The sequence below is a fragment of the Notamacropus eugenii genome, chromosome 1, assembly GCF_028372415.1.
Source record: "Notamacropus eugenii isolate mMacEug1 chromosome 1, mMacEug1.pri_v2, whole genome shotgun sequence".
In the NCBI taxonomy this organism is placed as follows: Eukaryota; Metazoa; Chordata; class Mammalia; order Diprotodontia; family Macropodidae; genus Notamacropus; species Notamacropus eugenii.
Genome location: NC_092872.1, coordinates 281,433,416 through 281,459,797, shown reverse-complemented (window position 1 = coordinate 281,459,797; position 26,382 = coordinate 281,433,416). Strand labels below are relative to the sequence as shown.

General features: G+C 38.9%; 1 protein-coding gene across 4 annotated transcripts in view; it reads right to left on the bottom strand.

The window, feature by feature from the left end:
- Positions 1–26,382, bottom strand: part of ZRANB1 (zinc finger RANBP2-type containing 1) — a 96,087-nt gene that overhangs the window by 9,500 nt on the left and 60,205 nt on the right. For all 4 annotated transcript variants that reach the window (XM_072629009.1, XM_072629007.1, XM_072629008.1 and 1 more), the window contains exons 3-6: positions 15,544–15,731; positions 8,747–8,900; positions 6,911–6,982; positions 6,071–6,269 (exon numbers count right to left, since the gene is read on the bottom strand). In XM_072629009.1, the coding sequence (XP_072485110.1) occupies positions 6,071–6,269; positions 6,911–6,982; positions 8,747–8,900; positions 15,544–15,731 (613 nt within the window). The remainder of the gene's footprint in view (positions 1–6,070; positions 6,270–6,910; positions 6,983–8,746; positions 8,901–15,543; positions 15,732–26,382) is intronic.

Genomic DNA, 26,382 nt, shown 5'->3' with positions numbered 1-26,382 from the left:
AAAGAGAGAATAGAATGGGGGGCAGGATAGGATGGAGGGAAATATAGTCAGTCTTACACAACATGACTGTGGAAATCTTTTGCAAAACTACACAAATATAGCCTACATTCAATTGCTTGCCTTCTCAATGGGGATAGGTGGATAAGGAGGGAGAGAAGTTAGAACCCAAAGTTTTAGGAATGAATGCTAAGAAGTATTTTTGCATCAGCTGGGAAATAAGAAATACAGGTCATGGGGTAGAGAAATCTATCTAGCTCTACAAGAAAAGAGAGAAGATGGAGATAAGGGAAGGGAGGGGTGTGATAGAAGGGAGGGCAGATGCGGGAAGGGGTAATCAGAATGCATGGCGTTTTGGGGTGGGGGGAGGGGAGAGATGGGGAGAAAATTTGGAACTCAAAATTTTGTGGAAATGAATGTTGAAAACTAAAAATAAATAAACATTTTTTAAAAAGACAAAAAAAAAGAGAATCCACTGATTACCTCCTGAAAAAAATCCCCAAATGAAAACTCCCAGGAATATTATCAGAATCCCCAGGTCAAGGAGAAAAATTATAAGCAGCCAGAAAGAAACAATTCAAATATCGTGGAGCTACCTACAAGCAGGATAACACAAGATTTAGCAGCTTCCAACTTAAAGGATCAGCCCAGCCTGAACAGAGTGCAGGCCTGGAGCCAAGAAGATTCATCTCCCTAAATTCAAATGTGGACTCAGACACTTACTAGTTGTGTGGCCCTGGGCAAGTCACTCAAACCTGTTTGCCTCTGTCTCCTCATGTGTAAAATGAGCTGGGGGTAGAAAATGGCAAACCACTCCAGAATCTTTGCCAAGAAAACCCCAAAAGGGGGTCACAAAGAGTTGGATATAACTGAAAAACAACTAAAAAACATTAAACACTCAGTGGGCTTGGAATACAATATTCAGGAGGGCAAAGGAGCTAGGATTACAACTAAGAATCACCTACCCAGTAAAACTGTATATAATCCTTCAGGGAGGAAAATGGATAGATATTTAATGAAAGAGGATTTTCAAGCATTCCTGATGAAAAGGCCAAAGACCAGAGTTGAACAGAAAATTTGTAAACAGGAAAGAGAAATCACAAGGGATTCTAAAAGATTAAACTATTTACACTCCTACATGGGAGGATGATACCTATAATTTCAAAGAACTTTATCATTATTAGGGCAGTAAAAGTATACAGAGGGCATGGGTGTGAGCTGACTATGATGGAATGAAATCGAAAAAAAAAAGAAAATTAAGGGGTGAGAAAGAAGGATGCACAGGGGGAAGAGGGAGAGGGAGGCAGAATGGGGTAAATCATCTCACAAAGATGTATGAAAGAGCTTTTACCATGGGGGGTGGGGGGGAGTGTTGGATAACACTCGAACCTTAAATCTCATTGAAAGTGGCTCAAAGACAGAATAAATACACACTCAGTTGGGTACAGAAATCTATGCTACCCTAAGGGAAGCAGGAGAAAAAGGAGATAAGAGAAAGGGGGTGAGGGGAGACTGATAGAAGGGAAGGTGCAACACTTTTGCTGAAAGAAGAAGGTGAGAGGAGTAAAGTAAGGATAAATGGGGCAAGGGAGCAGGACAGAGGGAAATACACAGTAATCATAACTGTGAAAAAAAATCTAGAGCAAGTTTCACTGATAAAGGTCTCATTTCTCAAATATACAGAGAATGGCATCAAATTTATAAAAATATAAGTCATTCCCTAATTGATAGTCAAAAGGATATGAACAGGCAGCTTTCAGTCAAAAAAAATTTCAAAGCTATCTACAGTCACAGGAAAAAATGCTCTAAATCACTACTGATTAGAGGAATGCCAATTTAAACAACACTAAGGTACCATCTCATACTTGTCTGATTGGCTAATAGGACAGAAAAAAATAATTGTTGGAGGGGATGTGGGAAAACTGGGACACTAATACATTGCTGGTGGAGTTGCAAACTGATCCAACCAATTTAGAATTATGTCCAGAGGGCTATAAAACTGCATATCCCTTGATCCAGCAACATCACTTCTAGGTCTATATCTCAAACAGATCGTAAAAAAGGAAAAAGCACCCACATGTACAAAAATATTTATAATAGCTCTTTTTGTGGTGTCCATGAACTGCAAATTGAGGGGGTGTGCATAAATTGGGAAATGGAAGAACAAGTTGTGGTACATGAATGTAATGGAATACTATGGTGCTTTAAGAAATGGTAAGTAGAATGGTTTCACAAAAACCTGGGAAGACTTACAAGAACTGATGCAAAGTGAAATGAGCAGAACCAGAACACTGTACACAGTAACAGCAATGCTGTACAATTACCAAATGTTAATGACTTGGCTATTCTCAGCAATATAATGATCCAAGACATTTCCAAAGGACTCATGATGAAACCAGAGAACCAGAGAAAGAACCAATGGAGTGTGAATGCACAGTGAAGCAGACTTTTTTTTAAAACTTTTTCTTTTTTCTGTTTTCTTTCAAAACATGACTAATATGGAAATGTTTTGTATGACTGCATACATATAACATCAGATATGTTAATGGGGAGGGAGAGAATTTGAAACACATTTTTTTAAATGTTAAAATTTTTTACATGTAACTGAAAAAAATATTTTAAAATTTTAAAATACTGAACACATTCTTCAAAAACAGAAATTTTATATTTTCTTTTAAAAAGTTTATCAAAATTTTGATTCCAATTGATTCTACAAGGTTGATGACAGATGTATGTGATAAAGAAATCATCTACATGGGTTTTTCCTGTACTAATCATCTCCATTAGTTTTCCAATAAGAAATATAATTATCTGTCTCAAGAGTTATCACACTAAAGTAGCCTTAGGACCATAGCCAATTAAAGTTAGTTGTACTTAATTCAGTAAGATTCATTAGACAACTGCCCACATATTAAGTGGCTATAGCAGAAAAAAAGTATAAAGAAAATAATTGTTTTGGCTCTGATTAGCTCTTTCATCACTTGTTTTAAGCTCCCTGGGACATGAAGAAGGCTATGTATTAAGAATCATATAAAGCCCTTAAAAAGACAAAAATCAAAACAACTGTCACTCCCAGCAAACTGACAATGACAAAAGTTGAGAGTAGTAAATGTTAGAGAGGTTGTGGAAAGACAGGCACATTAACACTCCGCTGACAGAGCTATGAATTGGTCCAAGCATTTTGGAAAGCATATGAAATAATGCTCAGAAAATGATGAACCTCTCCATATTCAGAAACATTCATGCCAAGAGAGCCCACTATTAGAGACATACCCCAAGGAGGGGGTCAAAGATAGGAAGTGAAGTCCCACATACTCCAAACTACATATAGCAGCACTCATAAAAGCCAAGAATTTGGAACAAAGTCAATGTTCATCAAATGGGAATGACTAAACAAAATGTAGAGTATCAATGTCTTGAACTACTTACTGAACTTAAATACAAAGAGCACAGGAAAGTCCTCACAAAAAAAATATGCACAATTACAACAATGGAACAAAGATAACCAGAAACTGAATATTACATCCCACTTGATCACGAAGAAACAAGAAAACACAGCTCATGCTGACACTCCAAAAGTAGCATCAATGAAACATGTTTTTAACGAAGGGAGAGGCAGAGGAAGCCCAACACAACCAGAACCACTTCTGAACAAATGTTCTCAACTTTCTATTCTATATGACTAGTGTTCAAATAAAGCTTACATCTTAAAAAGGGACATACCATTCAGATTTGGGGTTTCATATGTCATCTGCCCTTTCAAGTCTTTGCACAGGGAAACATTCATGTTTGTTGGCATTTGTCAAGCTTATAGAAACAAAAACATTTTTCTTAAAAAAGAAAATGTACTTCATTTCTTTGCAGAGGTGGGGATTATGAGTTTGGAATAGCACATATTCAATCAGAATGTTAACATACTGGTTATTTTTACTGAACCAACTGTTTTCTTTCTCAGTCTTTGTTACACAAGATAGCAGTCAATGTTGGATAGGAGGGAGGATGTATTTAGAAATAAAGGTAATAAAAGAAAAAGAAAATTTTAAGAACCACTTCTGCAAGTCCATAAATTGCTGGCAAATGGGCTATTTCCATATTTTAACAATTTTGAATTAAATCTTCCTTTCTAATATGTCAGGATAGAACAAACAAATAGTATTACTACTACTTAATTTATATATCCAACAGTCAAAGTGGGAAGAAGAATATAAATTTGCTACAACTAAATGCAGATGAGATAATGGAAGATTTCTTGATTGAGAATTCATGTTTTGAATCTTACCATGAATCTATAAGATCTACTCATCCCTATCTGTCACTAAATGACCTCTACCCTCAATTCAAGTAGATATCAATATGCTTATAAAAACATGTTTTTAATGCCTTTGATTTTTCAGGTCCTGCTCACAAATGGAGAGGTTTAAGAAAAGGAGTTAAAGGTCATGTGGGCACAGCAGGTTTTGCCAAGTTTGGCAAGGCACCAGCTCTGAGATGTCTACTGTAAACTCACATATCCAATGATCAAGTCTGTTTTCTAAGGCAGGCTGGTCTCAAAGTTCCACAGTCTTCTTAAGCAGAGTTAACTCTACCTACAACATCCAAAACTGCCCTGGCCTCTTCTCCATGTTTCTCTAGTACAATTCCTCTCCTATGGGTCATGCACACATGGTTTTGGCTTCAAGCAAACCTTCCTACTGACCTTCAGAGGAGCCCAGCAATCACTCCAGCAACACCTTTACCATGTCCAACTCGCACAACAAACAGGTGCTGATGAAATAATGAAAGCTTGCCAGAAGCAGGGTACCTACCCACTGCTACTCCCCAAACCATGGCACCTCCTCTGGGAAGTATGCAACAGCAGGAATGTTGTAGCCACTAAAACTGGGGGAATAAAACCCCAGAAGGTAGAAGAGTACCCTCTGCACAGCTCTTCACAGTGCAAGCCCTTCTTTTCCCTTTCCAGACACTCAATGATGATGATTTTTAATTACTTTCAGCTGCTTGTAGTATATACATATACTGCCCCCCTCAAAAATAAAAACAATGTAGTAAATCTAAAAACATAATGAGAATATAAGTAATATTTATAACTTTTCCTTCACTCAGGTCCTACTCCAAATCCTCACCAAATAGAAAAGATTCTGAGTTTCTGAAGGCCATACCAAAGTAAACACAAGTGCTAGTGGCATCAAGTATGCAAGTCACCTAAACAATGTCTACCTCCTATTTAAGAATCAAGTCAAGCTCAGTTCAGAGAAGGTCATCACTAGAAGGCTGGCCAGCAAGTGGTAATCCTAGGAGGACAGAACCTAGAAGGGACCTCCAAAGCTATCTCATGCAACCCCTCTCATTTTATAGATGAGGAAACTGAAAGCCAGGGACATTAAATGATTTATCCAAGGTCACAAAGAGAGTAAGCAGCCAAGGTGAAATCTGAACCCAGTTCCTATGACACTATAAACTGTGCCCTTTCCACTGTACCATGATAAATTTTTGTGGGAAAAACTTAAAAAAAAAATGACAGAGAGACCATTTACTGAGGCATGCAAGTTTTGTGAAATCACAGACTGTCTGGAGTAATGAATCAGACTAGAAGGTCCTTGAGGTCAGGGACTGGTTTTGACTCTCTTTATATCATTAGTGCTAATAAACACAGTTCATGGCACAGAGAAGGCCTCAATGTTTTTTGACTAATAAAGCATCATAATCCCTATCTTTTTTTTCTTATTTTTAAAGGGAAAAAAAGGAAATCTTTAGGATAGGAATGATCTTCTTCACCCAATACAATACTTGGCATATAGTCTCAACTCGATAAATACTGTTGATTAGCAGGCACATTCAGAATGTCTAGTAACAGAATAGTAACACAGATATCAAGAGTCTGTAACTATCATGCTTTACAATGTAAAGAAAAGACCAATTACTTAAAGGCCACTTCCACATTAATCCATTTCATAATTTGGAGCAAAGATGTGGGGGAAAAAAACTACAAAAATGGTCAAGATTCCCTTAAAAAAGGCATCATCCCGCTCAGACTCGTTCTAGCCGTGCCTGGTGGGGCGGCGCAGCATCTCACCAGTGCGAGCAGTCATGGAGGCTGTCATGGAGGGCTTTGCGCAGTACCGAGTCCTTGTCATAAATGCCCCAGGTGGCCTGCAGCACCGAGTCCAACAAGCAATCTCCCGCGGTCCGGTTCCAAAGTGCATACAGTCTACTGTCCAAGCGGGTAGCCAATTCCAAGGACCAGTTTATAATCGGAGATTCTTCTTCTAACTCTAAGAAGCATTTAAAACATGCTCGTTTTTGTGTCTGTGCAATTAATGAATATTTTAGTAGGAAAGCTTATTCACAAACAATGAGAAGGAATGGAGTGGTACGTGATTTACTAGTGGTCACATAAGTGAACTGGAAAAAATTCCTCTGAGTTATCCAAACATCATAAGGATTCACAAACAGATTATAAAATGATATATAAAAATGCAAAGCAAAAAACTATTTAGGAATTAAGTTAGTCAGGAAATCCCATAACCTCATCAACTTACAAAATTCTGTTTATGTTAACAATTGGGACCTAGAACATAATCGAGTGAAATTTCAAAAATGGTTATTTCACCAATTTGCTTGCTATCTCCTTTATCTTAGCAAGAACTGTGAGACTTATACAACCACAAAGACAAGAAACAACTCTGTCACAGGATCTTAAAAACTGAAACAGTTTTTATTTCAGTGATCAAAAATATAAAGGTATATGCCCAGTCTCTAAAATTTGTGCCATACAAAAATTATACCACTGATCTTTAACATTTATCGACAAAGCAAAAAGGTTATACTATAATTAAAGCTAACTATAATCACTCAGGATGTCACTAGTCTTCAAAAACAAAGGATGAACAGCTACCATTACCTCGCTGCTTACCTTTCTGAACGTCCCTGTCAAGCACTTCATCAAATAATTTTTCTTGTACTGTGGGAGGCAAGTCTTCAATATCTGGAAGAATGAGAAACAAAAGGGGAGGGAGAAGTGGAAATGGGGACACACATTACATAGAAAAGAATCAACTTGATAATAGCATCAAATTCCACTAAAACATCATTGTTTCAACTCAACCTTGCAAGATAACTTTTACATAGCAAAACAAATACAAAGCTGTATTTCGTAAAGTATCAGAAATTCCATTTAAGATGCTGAATAAGACACATAATCAGCACTTGTCCATATTTAATTCCCTTGCAGTAGATCTCCCTTCCAGTCCTCATTATAATGTCTTAGAATGTTTTAATGCCAAAATTAAATCCATTCACTACTCAGTTTAAAGGTCAAAACTCAGTACCTAAGCTCAACACTGTCTCACAAGGTCATTAACACTTAATGACCAAACTCCTCTGCCGCCATTGTCCATAATACTTCATTCCTGCAAGAGAACTTTCCCTAACACCAATTTTCTCAAGCCCAATTAGTAGTCAGTGACACATGCTTTCATGTACACTGGTTCAACACCTTTTTGCCCTTTTTAAAGTCACAATGAACTATTACTTAGCACAAAATGAAACTCTAATCATTGTGTTGTACAAATAAATTTCTATTGCTAGGCCCTAAAGCATACCTGAATATATTGAAGTCATTTTTCAAATTAAGTTTACATAAACTTTTAGTGTTAACCTAAAAAACTGCTACTTTTTCATCTTTAGTTTCTACTAAACAATTTCCACAATCCCTTGGGGAATGGAAAAATCATTTGCTATTTTGCAAGGATGCCTCAATGGCTATTGCATTCCAATGGACAAAAATGAATTACTCTTCTCCCTTTATCCCTTTGCAAACTCTGCTCTTTTCAACTGTGACGTAAGCTGCCCAATAAATTTAGATACCCCCACTTGAAGGTTTACTCTGTCTTTGGTGATATTCTTCAATGACAACTGGCCAAAAACAAAAAAATCTTGGGGACAATGTCGAGTGTTACTGCTCTAAAACAAGAAAAGCTAGTTCACAAACACAGATGGAGCATGAAAAGGGAGCAGCAATATTTAGGAACACTCCTACTTTGGGTTTGCTCAGTTAATTCAATGAGGGTCTCTAACTCCTACTGTCTACTCAAACAACTACAGAGAGAGGATTCATAACCAGCAGCTAACAAATCTCATCATACTTAGGATAAACACATCTTGGTTTGAATAAAACAGTCTTAATAATTTCCAAAGGAAAACATCAGCAGAAAAAAAGCTTGTCAAGAAGAACCATGATATGAGGTCAAACAGAAAAGGAGGAGGAGGGAGCTAAAAGCTTTCCTGTGCCTATTTATCAAAGCTGGATTTCATGAGGTCCAAATGGGGCTCCAAAGGGAGTCCTTGAAGGCAAGCAAGGGCCCTTCTCCATGCCTCAGTGGTCTCATCTACAAAATGAGTAGATTAAGAAGAGTGATTCCAATCTGAAGACTCACTAGCTCTATAGAGAAATATGGAAGACAGGCTACAATGAGGAAAATCTTCTATGCTTATATTAAAAAGCAGAGTATGCAAGAAAAAAAACCCAAACCCACACACATCCATACCAAAAGGCTTATTATTTACATAAACCAGACACACACAAAAAATGACAAATGTAAAACGGATAAGGATTAGAATGTGGTTTCCTTTTCCTCCCTTCACTCCCACAGAAAGGGAATAATCCAGTAAAATGTTATTTGAAAGGTACTCTTCATCACCAGCACCATGCAATTAGATAAATAATACAACAGAAAGGTTTCAGAGTTACCTGCGGGTAATGTGAACGTAACAAGATCTGTTAGAAAATAACAAGCAAAGTCCCCCTTTCGTTGATGGAGGGAGGCAGCAATCTCACGTCGAATTTGCTCCGTAAGCTCAGGACACACCATTGCTGGAATGCACTTTGCTGCATGCTGAGATACCTGGAAAAGGAGAGAGTTTTGAAAAGGATTCATTTTGTGTCACAACAGCAACAACAGCTGGGATTCTATAGCATCTACTACAGGCCAGACACTGTGCTAAGAGCTTTATGATATAATCTCATTCAATTTTCACAACGACCCTGAGAGATAGGTGCTACTATTATCCCCATCTCACAGGTAAGGAGACTGAGGCAGACAGAGGTGAAGTGACTTCCCCTTCAAGACAGATGATTCCCTGTTCTCGGTTTGTCTGTATTTGTTACTCTCTGCATTAATCTAGGAAGACTAAATATGTTTTACTTAGAATCCTAGCCAAATGATCGTGCACTCTGCCCAATATTACCGACATTTTAACATAGTTCACCTGTGATGAGGTGTCAATCTTGAACTGGCCACATGCTAGGTATGACATGGTAAGGAAGTCCTTTTCCTGACCTCACCTTGGATGGTCCCATGTGGGTGACTGAGCAAAGAAGACCCACTAAAGCCCTTGGAAGCTCTGCCACCTGAAAGTCTATTTTAGAGAGAGGCTTCCCTCACTATCAGTGGAGGGTCTTTCTACATTGAAAGCACATACATCAAGATTTGAAAATAAATAAATGGGATTCTGTCATCTTTCCATAAGTCATCTATTTTTTTCTCTACTCAAGTCCTCTTTTCATGCTTTATTGTGAACTGGGGGTGGAAATTCTCCAAAGAATGCCTGCTGAATGTCAAGTTTTCACAGGTCCTTCCAAGCTGGAGCAACATCAGGTCTGAGCCCAAGGTTGGGCTGTACATCTGCTGCCTAAATACCAAAGCTGAGGTCCGTGTGGGCTACAGGGAGATGGCATTTTGGTCCACAGCACCTCTTGAAGACAATCTGCAGAGTTGGTAAGGGGCTATGATTCCCATCAAGGGAAAGAATACCCAATTCACAAAGACCATCCTCTAAAATAGATAGCTGTTCCATCATCCAGTCCTGTCTAACTCTTTATAATACCATGGCCCATACAGTCCATACGGTTTTCTTAGCAAAAATACTGGAGTGACTTGCCATTTCCTTCTCATTAAGGCAGAAGTTAAGTGACTTCCCCAGGGTCACACAGCTGGCTAAGTCACTGTCTGAGGCTGAATCTGAACTCAGGTCTTCCTGACTCTAGGATCAGTATTCTATTCAACAAGTCATCTGGTAGCTGCCATCTAGCTGCCTCTCAACATGTCAAGATTTCTTATGAATTTTTGTAAGCACCCTTTTAACAGTCTTGTTAAGTAGTTGTTACAGAAGACAGCACACTGGGCCTGGAACCAGGAAGACCTGAGTTCAAATCCAGTCTCTGACAATGACGAGCTGTATGACCCTAGGCAAGTCATTTAACCCTTGTCTACCTCAGTCTTCTCAACTATAAAATGGGCATAACGATGCCACCCACCTCCCAGAGTTGTTGTGAATATCAAAAGAGACAATATCTGTAAAGTGCCTACCACAGTGCCTGGAACATAGAAAGCGTTGTTATCTCAATCCTATGAAAACAATGAAGTTGGTATTATTGTTATGTGCTATAGAAATATGTACCCCTTTCCTTTCCCCATTCCTTCTAGATTTGTTATGAGGTTCAAATAAGATAATGAGACTGGAAAACTCTGCAAATCTTAAAGCACCACAGAAATGCCAGTGATCCTGGCCTCCTCCCCAACCCCACTGTTCAGAGAAGATCAGCACCTCTGTGGCAAAGAAGGTTCCTTTTTCTTTCTGCTAGGGCCTTGCCTACTTCCTTGTGAATAGCAGGCACGTTAAGTGAAGTTGGCTGAATGAGCCAAGCTCAGTCCTCTTCCAGTCTAATGTTCCCTTAGAATCAGTCCACTCCCACTCCCTCCAGCTCCTCCATTTTTTCCAAAGCAATGCATCTTTGTCTTCTTTCAAAATGGAAAATGATGGGAAAATAAGATTTGACCCCCCCACACACTTCATACCAGGAATTCATTCCTGAAAAAATGTGCCAAAGGACTAAACAAGAGACAGAAAGTATTATGAACAGCAAAACGGATAATTCTGATTACATTAAACTGAAAAGTTTTTGCACAACCAAACCCAATGCAACCAAGACTAGGAGGGAAGAAGAAAACTGGGAAAGAATTTTTGCAACTAGTGTCTGTGACAAAGGTCTCACTTCTAAAATATATAGAGAACTGAGTCAAATGTACAAGAATACAAGTCATTCCCCATTTGATAAATGGCCAAAAGATATGAACAGGCAGTTTTCAGAGGAAGAAATTAAAGCTATCTTGAGTCATATGAAAAATGTTCTAAATCACTATTGATTAGAGAGATGCAAATCAAAACAACTCTGAGGTATCACATCCTACCTATCAGATTGGTTAACATGACAAAACAGGAAGATGATAAGTGTCAGAGAAGATGTGGAAGAGCTGGAACACTCATTCTTTGCTGGTGGAGCAGTGAGCTGATCCAACCATTCTGGAGAACAATTTGGAACTATGCCAAAGGGCTACCAAAATGTGCATACCCTTTGACCCAGCAATACTGCTTCTAGGACTGTATCTCCAAGAGATCATAAAAATGGGAAGGTGTCCCACATGTACAAAAATATTTATAGCAGCTCTCTTTGTGGTAGCCAAAAACTGGAAATCAAGGGGATGCCCATCAACTGGGGAATGACTGAATACATTGTGGTATATGAATATAATGGAATACTATTGTGCTATAAGAAATGATGAACAGGAAGACTTCAAAGAGGCCTGGAAAGACTTATATGAACTAATGCTGAGTGAAAGGAGCAGAACCAGGAGGACTTTGTATATAGCAACAACCACAGCATGCAAGGAATTTTTCTGGTAGACTTAGAACTTCATTGCAATGCAAGGACTTAAATAATTTCCAATGGTTTCTTAAGGTAAAGTGCCTTCCACATCCAGGGAAAGAACTGTGGAATTTGATCACAGAATGAAGCACGTCATTTTCTTTTGTATTATGTTGTGGTTTTATTTCTCCCATTCATTTTAATCCTTCTATGCAACATACCTAAGGTGAAAATGTATTTAATAGCAATGTATGTGTAGAATCTATATAAACTTGTATGTCATCTCAGGGAGGTAGTGGGCAAGTGGGGGGAAAAGGGGGAGGGAGGGGAAAAATCTAAGATATATGGAAGTAATTGTAGAACACTGAAAACAAATAAAATTAAAATAAATAAATAAATATATTTTTAAAGATGTGCCAAAGATTGTATTTTAAACCATATGTGCTGTAAGTCAAGCTAGGGCATGCTACTTTCTTTAGGTTAGATACAATTTTATAGATTAACTGATTATTCAGTAATAAGTACTGTCACTGAAAAAAAATTATCTTATAAAGACCTAATTGGAGAAACTGCTGGACAATTCCAGAGGAATACAAGTTTGAGTCACATCATTGCGGGGTTTTCTGCAATACTACAAGAGAGCTGTGATGGCATCAAGATGAGTCCCCTATCAATCAATAACCAAGAATTTATTAAGCACTGGCTGTCTGTCAGACACTAGACCAAGCAGGAGGGAAACAAAGCCAAGCCAAGAGTCCCTTGCCCTCAGGGAGTAACTAGGGGCCTATAAGAAAGATGTAGAGGAAAGGAAAGAACTAGCAGCCGGGGTTACCCAGCCATACCTGCCTCTGACATACTCAGCTAACCCTCATCAATACAGGATGAGCCTGGCTTTTGTTTTTCTGGGGGGAGAGGTCAAACAGGACATTGATGCTGTTTTCCTATGTGACTTTTCCCGTGCAAGTCCCCAGGAACAAAGGATTGCAACCTGATCTGACCAACTGATGCTGTCTTTGATTCCCTCCATCTCTCAGTTCTAGACATTCTCTCTAGCTGTCCATGCCTGGAATTCTCCCTCCTCACCTCGGATTCCTGGCTTCCTTTAAGTCCCAACTAAAATCCCACCTTCTTTAGGAAGCCTTCCCTCTGTTAAATATTTCCTACTCATTCAGTATATAGCTTATTTCGGATGGAGTCTCCCCCAGCAGCTCATAATCATGAGCTCAAATCCTGTCTCAGACAATTTGCTAACTGCGTGACCCTAGGCAACTCACGTCACCCTGTTTGCCTAAGTTTCCTCATCTGTAAAATGGGCTGGAGAAGGAAATGACAAACCCTTCCAGGATCTGTGCCAATAAAATCCCAAATGGGGTCGTGAAGAGTTGGACATGACTGAACAACAACAATGGCAGAAGTCTCCCTCGTTAAACTTTAAGCTCCTTTAGGACAGGGATGGTCTTTTGCTGCTTTTTGTGTCCCTGTGCTTAGCACAGGGCCCTGAACTCAATAAGTATTTACTGCCTGATTATTTAGACTCTTCACTGTCCTCGTGGTAATCCTCAACTGTGATTTTTGAAGACTCCTCCACTCCAGGGCTTGAAGTTGTATCATGACCAAAAGACTATTGGTGTGTAAACACTGATAACAGTGCCTTCCCTCACGACCCTCTGAAAAAGAGAATCCAGATAGATTCTCTTGTTTACACAAGAGGAAGGCCAAGTATCTTCTTAATGACAATAAGGATGTCTTGAAAACTAGGCTGTAAAAAGTTCAAATCCCACATCCCCACAGCCTTGAACAAAGCACTCACATCTCTTCTCTAGGTCTCAAATTTTTCAGATATAAAATGAGATGCCCTCTTGGGTCCCCTTCTAGCTCTTCCTTCCATAACTCCCCTAGATTGCCTGGGGAGCTGCCCACAGCAGGCACTTCTGCAAGGAAAGAAATGACAACTGCCCCAGGGTACTGTCCACTGTTTGTCAGGTGCATGAGAATCAGGACTAGCGAGGTCTCTCTCTCTCTCTCTCTCTCTCACTTCTTTAATGCTAGGACGTCTAGTTTGGCAACAAAGGGGAAGAGGATAAGTATGAAGACGTATCTGGGAAAGCTGATCACAGAATCTAAACTAAGAGCTATCCCACAATCCTGCCTCAAACATGTCTGTGCAGGTATTTCGTTAATGACATCACCTAGGGCAGGATCCCCACTGCGATAGCCTACAACCTCTGCAGGCCCCTTCCCAGTCTTGGCACCTCTGACATAGCCAAGAGCCCTCTTCTCCTCGACACTTTCTTTATTAAGGTTTCATGCGTGACCCTACTCTCCCACTAGTGCTCCTCCTAAGCATCTGACCACACCTTCTCTGTCTCTTCTGCCAGGTGCTCTCAAAGATCACTCCCTATAACTGTGGTGATCTTTCAAGGATCTGTCATGGACCTTCTCTTCTCCCTCTATACCACTTCACCAGGTGATCTCCTTAGCTCCCACAGATTCAATTACCATCTCTATGCTGAATTGATGATTCTCAGAACTGTCTGCTCCAGCCTTGAACCTCCTACCCTCTAGTGGACATCTCCACGTCCCACTGACAGCTTCAACTCAACATGTCCAAAACCAAAAGAATCATCATTACCCACCAAACTCTGTCAGGTTTCCAACTTCCCTGATGCTACCACAGGCAACCCCCTCCTCCCTCCAGGCACTCAAGCTCCCAGCCTAGGAATCATCTTGGCCCCCTCATTCTTTCTCAATCCCCAGATGCAAGCTATTGCCAAGGCCTACTGATTTCACTTCTCTATACACCCCTGCTCCACCTTCTCTTGTCTGACACTGTTACCACCCTGGTGCAGGCCCCCATCACCTCACACCTTGACCATTATAAGAGTCAATGTTGGGTTTGTCTGCCCCATGTCTCTCCACTCCAGTCTGTGCTAAAGTTCAAGTCTGATCACGCCATCCACCTACTCAGTAACCTCCAGCGGCCCCTTATCACACCTGCAGGACTCCTGTTTGGCTTTTAAAGCCCTTCCCATCCCAGTCTGCTCCTCCTTGGGCTATCTTTTTATGCTTCATTCCCCCTCCAGCACCTACTTCAATGGTGATCTTGCTCATCCTCACACAAGACCTTCCTGATCCCAAGTCCAGGTATTTCTCCTGGATGCTTCCACCCCTCCATGCCTCGAACCCCCATATCCCACCTTCAGGATTCCCTGGCTTCCTCCAAGTCGCAAATGAAATCCCACCTTCCACAAGAAACCTCGCCAGGTGTACTCGCCAAGCTAATCTCTTCCTTCTAAATTATTTCCAGCTAGTCCCGTGGATACTGTGTCTGTACACAGTTCTTTTTATGTTATCTCCCCATCAGACTGAGTTCTTTGAGGGCAAGAACAGTTTCTGGCTTTGTAGCACAAAGCTCAGTAGATACTAAGCGCTTAATGAATGCACACTGACACAGACAACATGCCGGCCCTATGTTCTCTCTTAAGAGTCTCCCAAGATGCCCTAGCACGCCACTTGCTCAGAACCCTCTTTCCCCTATGTCTTTCACATATCAGGGATACCACTGAAGGGATGAGGCTAGAGTACTGTTAGCCTTAACTTTCTGGCAAAGACAGGTCCATGATCCTGATCCAATATTTTTGATTCCAATCATACATCTAAGTCAAGAGGATCCAGCTCTGGCTTCATTTCTTGTGAACAGGGAGATCATCATCTGCAAAATGGTGCCACCTACTTGGAACCACCATTATCTCTAGGCTACTCTGGGTTACTTGTAACTTTCAGTCTCTGAAGATTATGGTTTACACAGAATACAAACCCCAAGTACCATAGTTCCTACTTACCTCTGTGAGCAATATTGCCAGCATATCCTGTCTCTGGAAGCGTATCGCCAGATGTACCAGAGTGTACCCAACATCAAAAGCAGATGGGCGATTCAGTAAACGGACTTCATCAGCAGTGAGCTGGCGTGCGATATCTCCACCTGATGACTTATATGCTTCGATAGCAGCTAAATCACCCTCTACAACTCCTAGAAAAAGCAACAAAATAGAAACCTGATTATATTTTTTAAAGAAGGCATGAATCTGTATCATTTATTTCAATGTTAAGTTTGTGCGTCGTCCCCCTCATCTTCTCTGGACTCTGGACTAAGCCATCAGTTATAATCCTAAAGAGTAAAAGACAAATATAGATAAGAATAAAAACTGGAAGCAGTCTATAAAAGCAGGATTTTCTGGTTACACACTTACCTTCCCCATTTAGGGCTGGCTCTAAGCTCCAGCAAGATTTCGATGTATCTAGTACACTGAGAGAACAGGACCATCTCAAAAGCGGGCTCTGTATTCTACCTGCCTGTGGGGCACATAGTCAGCACTTCACAAATATGAAGTCACAGTGGCAGCTGACGTAAGGCTGGTGGTGCAGGGACCAACACTATGAGGCTGCAGAGGAAAGACCTGAAGGTGGCTTGGCAAAGCAATCGATGAAATCATGGGTCCAACTCATTGACATGGAAGATGTTTTGCTTCAGCTTTAAGAAATGTCACTGCCTCGACATTTCACTTTTAAAGCCGGGTCAAAACAAATGTTGACCTTATTGTGTCCAATATTCTGAAGGTGTTTCTGTTTGGCACTGGCTTTTGTTTTGTTCTGTTTTTGTCTGAGATAAGTAGCACAAATCTTTGCTTCAGATGCCAAAAGAAAAATTATTGACTTTCTAAACTATTTCCAAAGTGAAAATGAAAACCAAAAAGCCTCACAACAATCTGTTACAACTGGGGAAGGAAGAGAGATATTAAGGGCCCAGCCCCCAGTTCTCCTGCTGTCCACCACCTGTCATGACTATCAGAATCAATATTCATTTACTAAATCGTTAAATGTCAAGTCCTCCATCTTGATCACATGACCTCCAAGGCCCTTATTTACTGTTGTTCATTCTTTTCAGTCATATCCATCTCTTGGTGACCCCACTCTGGTTCTTGTCAAAGATACTAGTGATTTGCTATTTCCTTTTCCACCTCGTTTTACAGATGAAACAAACAGGGCTAAGTTACTTACCCAATGTCACACAGTTAGCGAGTATCTGAGGCAGGACTTGAATTCAGGAAGATGAGTCTTCCTGATCCCAGACCTGGCGCTTTGTGCACTGTGGAGCCACGTATTTACTGTACTTCACAATAAATCCATCTCCCATCTCTGCCTTTTCACAGGCTCTCCCTTAGTCCTGGAATGCTCTGTCCCCTGATATCTGTTGCTTTGCTTTCCTAATTGAGTTAAAATTCCATCTTCTATATGAGGTCTTTCCCAGCTACTACAACCTCTGCTAGTACCTTCCTCTTCAAGATGACCATTCACACACTCTGTAGAGATCTTGATGGTGCAGTGGATAAAGCACCAGTGCAGGAGTCAGGAGGACCTGAGTTCAAATCTCACCTCAGACACTTGATACTCACTAGCTGTGTGACCTTGGGCAAGTCACTTAAACCCAACTGCCTTATCCTGAGTCACCTCCAGCCATCCTGATGAATATCTGGTCACTGGATTCAGATGGCTCTGGAGGAGAAGTGAGGCTGGTGACCTGCACAACCCTCCCTCACTCAAAACAAAGTCAAGTGAAAGTCATGTCATTATTTCTCTGATGGCATGGTCCTCTTCAGCAACAAAGGACAAACACACACATAAGACAATACTCACTATTCACCACACAGAACAAAGAACAAAGTTGTAGGTTAACTTCAAATTGATATAAAATAGTGTTAATGACATTAACTAAGGTCTACAAAACTAAAAACAGAGTATCACAGGACTCAGTGACCACCCTAGTCCAGCCCATACACAAAAGGAATTCCCCCACTACAACACAAGCCAACAAGGGAGCTCCATGAAGTCCATTCCAATTTGAAACAGATCTTAATAAGTATTTTCACTGACAAGAAAAAAAGCCTAAAATGACTTCTCTGAAATTTTTGACCATTGTTGCTGGTTCTTTCCTGTGAGGTCAAACAGAAAAAGTCTAATCACTCCATTACATGACAGACCTTCTAAGACTCTTCTCATTATGTCTTCCCTGCATCTGCTTTACTTTAGCTTCTTCAACTGAGCTGTGCATGTCATCAGTAATCAACTGATCAATACTGAATACCAAAATAAGGTCAAATTGGGTAAATAATTTAGACATAAAGGGTGATATCCTAAGTAAATTAGGGGAGCAGGAGAAAATTTGCCTGACAAATCTATGTATAAGGAAATAATTTAGGACCAAGCAGGAGAGAGGATCACAAAAAGAAAAATGGATAATGTTGATGACATGAAATTAAAGGTTTTATTCAAACACAACCAATGCAGCCAAAATTTAAAAGAAAGCAAGAGACTGGGGGGAATTTTTACAGCAAGTTTCTCTAATAAGGGAAAATCTTACAGTAAGTTTCTCTAATAAAGTTCTCATTTCTCAAATATATGTAGAAAACTGAGTCAAATTTATAAAAATAAAAGCCATTCCCCAACTGATATATGAACAAAGAACATAAACACTTATTTTTCAAAAGAAGAAATCAAAGCTATCAATAGTCACATGAAAAAAGCTCTAGAAATGCAAATTAAACTAACTCTGAGGTACCTATCAAATTGGCTAACATGACAGAAAAGGAAAATGATAAATGCTGGAGGAGATGTGGCAAAATAGGTACATAAACTGTGAACTGGTCCAACCATTCTAGAATACAATTTGGAACTATGCCCAAAAGGCTGTAAAACTGTGCATGAACTTTGAACCCAGGAATAACACTAACTACTAACTAGGTCTCTATCCCAAAAAGATGAAAGAATAGGCTTATGGTGGCAAAGAATTAGATATTGAAGAGATGACCATTAATTGGGGAATGGCTGAACAAGTTCTGGAACATGATTGTGATGGAATACTAATGTACATATTAAAAGAAATGACAAGGGAGATGGTTTCAGAAAAAGTTGGGAAGACTTATATGAACTGATGCAAAACGAAGTAAGCAGAACCAGGAGAACAGTGTAAAAAGTAACAGCTATATTATTATAATCAACCACAAAAGACTTAGCAACACTGATCAAGACAATTTCAAATAACTCATGATGAAAATACTACCCACCTCCAGAGAGAGAATTGGCCAACTCTGAATGCAGACTGAAGCATACATTTTCCATTTTCTTTTTTTTTTTAAACTTCCCTCCCCCTCCAAGATCGCTAATACAGAACAGACAAATAATCAATCAACAGATGTTTATTAAATGCCAACTCTGCATGAGGCACTGTCCTAAGTACATCATTCTTTAAATCTATCCAGGAAAACATCTTTAATGACCAACTATAAATATATTAATAAATATATTAAATAAAGACTGTTTAATGCAACAATTTTCCACAACTCTTTAAACAAAACACTAGAAATACTTTTTTTAGGCTTTGCCCTACAGTTTGTGTGTGTATATATTTTAAATACTACAAAATGCCAAACACCCAGTGAATTTTGGGGCTAATGGGCTCCCTCCACATATATATATTATAGGCTGATGAATTCACAATGTGGGTCGTGTTTTGGTTTTTTACTTTTGGACTAGATCAGTGCCATGTCCCAATCTTCCATGTACCTAATTATAAATAAGTAATCTGATCACTGCTATAGCAATGATGATTAACTCTTAAATAACACTTAGAAATTTACATCAATTACTTCACTGGAGCTTCCCACTACCCCTGGAAAGAGAGGTACTATGTTATTCCCACTTTACAGATAAGGAAAGAGAGGTTCAGAGAGGCTAAAATGACTAGTCCACAGTCATATAGCCAAGGTGTTATAAGAGGCAGCATCTGAACTCAGGTTTTCCTCATTCAAAATCCAAAATTCTATCAGTATGCCATACTTCTCAGAAGATTATTCATAAGACTGTGTCTTTAAATTAGGAATTCTTAACCTAGGATCTATAAACGCTTTTTTCTACTTTTCTTCTATTTTCCATTTCTATTGTATTTCAATATAATTAGGTTTTTTTGACATCCTATGTATTTATGTTTTGCATTAAAAAAACATGATTCTGAGAAGGAATCCACAGGCTTCATCAGACAGCCCAAGGGGTCCATGACACAACAAAAGTTAAGAATCCTAATATTGTAAGAAATGATTCTAAAACTGGAGGCCTTACTAAAAAGATATTTTAGTAAATATTTCCTGTAAAAAGAAGAAAATGTACTAGAATAACTCTAATGTCCTCTTCTACTCCAAAGGCTGAGGTCTCAAATTTTATTCAAATATCTTATTTGAAATACAGGAAGAAGGTATAGACATGAGATTCTTAACTTTTTTGTTGTTGTTGTCAAATTATGGACTTCTCTGGCAGTCTGATGATATCTGCCGGTCCCTTCTCAAAACCGCTTTAAAATGTATAAGATAACATGGGATTGGTTACAAAGGAAACCAATTACAGTGAAGTATAGTTATCAAAATATTTTTTAAAAACAAGTTCTCAGGCTTCAAGTTAAGAACTCCTTGAATAGAGAATGTATAAAATACGCCTTCATGGAAAAATGTACTTAATTTTTTAAATTAACTCAGTTTTATTACTTTCAAGTCCCAGAAGAACTCCAGGAGTCCTCCTGAACTTCCTTAAGAAACTGTTAAGAATTTAATTAGCACGTCAATAGTTTATACCTCAGTGCTCACATTGTTTTCTAAAAGAGTGCTTTAAAACAGCTGACTAGCTCTTTGAAGGCATTTGTTTCATTTGAATAACTCCAACTCTTATCACTGTACATTATCCTGGGTCGATGCTTAAAATATGTGTTGAGTTTGAGGTAATCTAATTAGTACAGCACCACCACTACTACCCCCAACATCACCACTATTACCTCTTCTTTAATACCATTTCCCTAGAAGGACCTTTTTCTACAATGAAGAAAATCAAACTCCAGCTGACAGTGATTATTTCTGATTAATTCCAAGTTAATAAAGTTTTTCTATATTATACCTAGATTATAGTTCTTCATTTTAGCTTCCTTAGACTTAGCAGACTTCTTCTACTACTTAGGAAACAACAGGAAAGCTCAAAGATCTCACAAATCCCCATTCCACTCCAACGAAAAACAACATACACGATATGACCACTGTTTCCACAGAGGTAAAAAGGCCACCAGACAACCCAATGCAGAAGGTCTAATGGATCTCCTCCTTAGTCGTTTTTGGTTTGTTATGGGGAATGTTTTTATTATTGATCACTATCAGTCATTCCTAAGAGATACCTTTATTATTTCTCACTAGCAACTAAGCTTTCAATAACTTAGAAGAATCTCATTTAGGCATTCACATCTATGACCTTATTTCAAAGACATAGCTACTGATGACCATGTGCATGCACAGAGAAATGAAACATTCCTCCACCACCATCAAAACATAAAAATAAAAAAAGGCCTACAAGCACGACAGGATGATAAATATGGCTTGAGGACCCTGGCTTACACAGTTTCCACCCTGTTTTACTAGTGACATTTTAGCGGGACAGGAGCAAGGGAGTAAAGCTTACAAGTCTGGTCGCTGTGGCTCTCACCAAGACTGTGCACCAGGATGGTGGAGGACCTTGTCCATTACCAAACAACGTGAAAAGTGTAGGTGGTGAAAAATGAGGAGGGTTTGCAGAATAGGGAAGCTAAAGCCAGGTTTAGACATATTCTGATTTTATAACCCTTCAGAATAAAAGAGATACGACATACAAAAATATCATACAAAGCCACAAAAATAAATTCCAAAGCCAAACAAATTATTTTTCACGTTACTGGTTATCTGTTTGTGTTATCTATGACTACAGATTACATCAAGCAATAATGTGTCAACATTCAGCCTACATTCATCAAACAAGGTCAAGTCCTATTAGAATCAATGCTGAAGATCGAAGCACATTCTGTGTATTATACAATCAGGCTACTTACTAGAGTTTGAAAAACTTTAAAGACATTTTCTTCATGATTTTTAAATACTATATTTCATAATGTTGGTTCAGCCACTTCCTAGTTTCTAGGGGGAAAAACTATACTGAATATAAAGTGGCCTCTTGCAATGCTCCTCCAAATACCAATAATATTTTCAATTTCTATACTAAAAGGCCATTTCTAATCAAGTCACAGAATCTCACAGAGAAGTACAGAATTTTTTTTTTTAGGTCTACTTTCAAAAGGCAAAAAGGTACTCATAAGACACTGAAAAGTTATGGTAAAAGGGAGTAAAAAGTGGTCCATATATGTTTTCTAGGTCACCAAAACCTTAAATTCAATCCAAGAAACACCTGAAGCTTTTCTCCTTCCTTGAAGAACTTCCATATTTTCAAATTTTAACATATATACTGAAATTTCTATTACATCTACCCTTCCCCTACCTACCTCCAAAAGGAAAATGGCAAGAATATGTGAGGGGGAAAAAAACATAATTAAACGCAATTTGAATTCTCAGGCAAAAAAAAGAGGTCATATAAAAACAGCCTGAAGCATGATGGATAACTTTCAGAATTTAAATGTATATATACTACAATGTGTGTATGTATACTACAATATGTGAACCAAGCAGCATTATTAGCCCATGTTAATTGGAGAAATATTTCAGCATTTACATATTTGGAAAAAACCATCTTTATGAATGAAATAAGGATACATTAAAAACTCTATTATTAGAAACTACAGAGTTTGCCCACTTGACATGATGACCTTTCAGCACAGACTAACAAGAAAGCGCTTTGTGCTTGACTGGTCTATAAACTAGGCCTTATTTCCCAGTCATGTTGACCCTCTTGAGGTCAGAAGTCACAATGGCAGAAAGACTCCACTCAGCCCACAGCTACTATGGAACTCCGTAGAACATGGAGCTGGCTCACAGGTGTTCTAAAGTAACACATTTTTTCCCCCATATATGGCACAATTTTCAAAGTTTTGTGGGTTCTTTTGTTTTTCCTTTATGGCATAAAATTGTCATGATAACTAACTTTGAAAAGAATGCCAAATGGTAAAAAAAATCTAGGACTTACCTGTGCCCACATGGGCCAGCTCAACCTTACACTGGAGTTCTATGATAGCTGTGACATCACAGCATGCTTTATGCTGTGGGGTCAAGGTGGGCCTGGAGTCAGCGGGCACAATTTCAGGAACCCTTGAAAAGAAAAGTTAGTTTTAAGTGGTAATGTTCAGAACATCCTTTCTCATGGTTAGCAGAAGTAGACAGAATCAGACGTGGCTATGTCCCTGGGATGCTTTTTCTCCAAGCTTAGTTCTTCATCTTTCCAATCAACTCCTTCCATGTTAAAGTGGGAGATAAACCAACACTACTCAGCTGTTCTTTTCTGTTGTGTGCTGCTGCTCCTCAGCTGTGACCCAGAGAAAGCAGGCTGCTGCCTCGGGTTAGATTCACTGAGGCACAAAGCGATTTTTTTAAAGGCTATATAAAAAACACAACATTTCAAATGGCCCTTTCTAAATGCCAAGTATAAAGATATTCACATTCCGAAGCTGAAAGCAGCTAAAGTCTCCAATTATGAAGGGATTCTGATCTAATCCCAGTCAAATTTCACAAGAAACATAATCTATACTAGCAGAATCAATTTAATAATTACACAAACAATTTTAAAACATCTGCTTTGAAAAGAGGAAGAATGAACGGCAGGGTCTTAAGATTTCTTAATCAAAACTGACTGTGCCAAATACATAACAGATATTCTTTAGTTCTCACTTCCGTATGTGTCATGGATCACAATGTTCTCAACACAGCCATCTAAAATAGGATAGCCCACTACTCCCAAATCTGGCTTGTATAAAACCGAAGTGGCCTATCATCATCAAGATCATTTTTCCAATTATTTTTACATTTTTCTTTTTTGCTGAGTTATAAGGATACTGCCTTATTTTTAGGGAAAAACTATTCAGGTCGATACAACAAAATCTTCAATAACACTAAGAGCACTTCGTTTGATATGTGCTTTTAAAGAAAGACAAAAGGAAAAGACTACAAAAAGACAAACAACGAGAATCCTTTCTAACAAGATGTCAGAAACGTACACCAATAATTACTTGTGATGAGATAAATCCTGTATTCATTAAATCTATAAAAGAGCACAGCTAGGGGCTGCAGTGAACAGAGCACCAGACCTGGAGTCTGGAAGACTCACCTTGCTGAGTTCAAATCTGGCCTTAGACACTTACTAGCTATATAACTCTTGCCAAGTCACTTAACCCTGTTGGCCTCAAGTTCTTCATCTATAAAATGAGCTGGAGAAGGAACTGGCAAACTACTCTAGTATTCCGGACAAGAAAACCCCACATGGCTTCACAAAGAGTTGGATATGACTGAAAACAACTCAACAACGACAACAAAAAGATCACCAACAATTAATTGGATATTTAAGAAGGGAAAATGGGAAAACATCTTTAAAATATAGAAATATCTTCCAAAATCTACATCCAAAGAGTAATTATTGATAAAAATAGTTCATTAATTTAGATTTCACATCAACCTTGCTGTCTTTTGAGCAAAAATTCCATCCAATGGATTGCTAAGTTCTCATAGTTAAAAACTTGTTTTGAGTATTTATCATGTTAAAATTTAAAAGGAGAAATAAAGGCATGTTCCCATTCCTCTAAATCAAGTAGGATCAATGTTAGAGGAAAAAATTAGTTCAACTCCAATTTACCCCTGAGGTGCCCATGGCCAGTGCAGGTCCCACAGCATAGAATCACTAAGTTGGAAGCAGTCCTCTTCAAGTTCATCTAGACCAAGTACCTCATTTTGTGGAAGGAAGTGGGGCCACAAAGTAACTTACTTGACCCTGGTCACACAAGGTACTAACTGACAGAACTATATTGCACCCAAGTCCCTCTAAACTCTGAATCCAGCACAACTTCCAATGTGTATCAGGCTGCCCTTGATTTCCTTGTGGCTGTTCAGTCATATCCAACTCTTCATGACCCCATTTGGGGTATTCTTGGCAAAGACACTGGAGTGGTTTATTACTTCTTTCTCCAATTCCTTTTACAGATGAGGAAATCGAGGCCAACAGGACTAAAAGATTTGCCCAGGGTCACACAGCTATTAAGTGTCTGAGGCCAGATTTGAACTTGGCAAAATGAGTTTCCCAACTCCAGGCCAGAACTCTCATCCACTGCGTCACCTAGCTGCATGCCCTTGAGCTAGCCAGAAGATTCAACAGCATTCAGAGGAATGGAGCCAGTAAGTAGTCCTTAAAAGCTGGGACAGTTTCATTTTCACATCTCTTTGTAATTGCAGCACATCTTCTAATGCTACATGTAAGAATGGCTTAAAAAATTGCCACTGTTAAACTGACTTTATTTTTATGTTCTGATTGTCATTAGACATAATGTCCATTGCCACATAAATACTAGAATCTCCATCATGTAAATTTCCTCTTCCCAAAAGTTCTTTGGCAGAAGATCTAATCTGCAGGAATCACCAACAAAATCATCCCATGGAGGAAAGGGGGGTGGAAGGGTGGGAGTGGAGAATGAAACATTAAAAAAGAAAATTTTAAGACAGATTAGAATTTAGCCTTAAAAAAAAAAAAACTTTCAGAAACCAACATCCAAGTCCCAGCCTACTTTGCAAAGGTCAGCAACTAAAAACTAAGTCTATCAGGCAGCTACCAAGCTCATGCCTTCTTCTGCACGTAACTTACCCAGTCCCCATCACCTTGCTAGCGCAAGGCCAGCCCATTATTCACAGCACACCTCAGCTGCCAGTGCAGTCTTAAAGGTAAACAACATCAATGAAGTCTTAAGACAAAAGACGATTGACATAGACTTAGTTTAATTGCAAGACTATATACTGAATTCTTCCAAAAACTTCATGGGATGGAAAGCTTAACAACTTTACAATTAAGTAATCGGGAAAGAACAGAACAAAAACATATGCTGGTCCCTCACAGATGGTTTGCTGAAGATTCTTACCACAGACAGAAAAACCATTTGTCGTTGCAGGTGTTATTTCAAATCTGGCAAGACATATGCCACACAGGGAAATCTTGTTTCAAGTTGGAATAAAAACAAGGAAAAAACATTCAGTGGAGTATATACCTTATACCTTGAGGCTGTGCTATCAAAAGAAGTAAACTATATGCCTACAGTAGGAAATGCGCTACATGGTGCAGTGGAGAGAGACGGGACCTGAAGTCAGCAAGACCTGAGTTTAAATCCAGCCCCATGTTCTTTCTAGCTGTGTGACTCTGGGCTAGTCATTTAATCTATTTGCCTTAATTTCCTCATCTGGAAAATGATAACACCTACTTTCCATGGTTGTTATGAGGATCAAATGAGATAATAATGTCAAAGCAGTTAACACAGTGCTATACATATAGAAAGGGCGGTATAAATGCTGACTATTAACTATGTATTATGTCAGTATTCAGGGTTTTTTTAAGTTTAATGTAAATATAAGGGGTATGTGAGCGTACTGCATATTTTGGTAACAAAGAAAACTTGAATACTAAAATAATAAAAATTGTGCACGCCTGTGTGTGAATTGTGTGTGTATATATAAAAATATTTATACAGACATACAGTGACATTAAGCTAACTATAGACATACATGGCACTGCCCATACACTAAAAGCTTGTTTTTCTTTGAAGTGACACTTGCCAATATTTATTACAGAAAAAACTGCATCTCTAC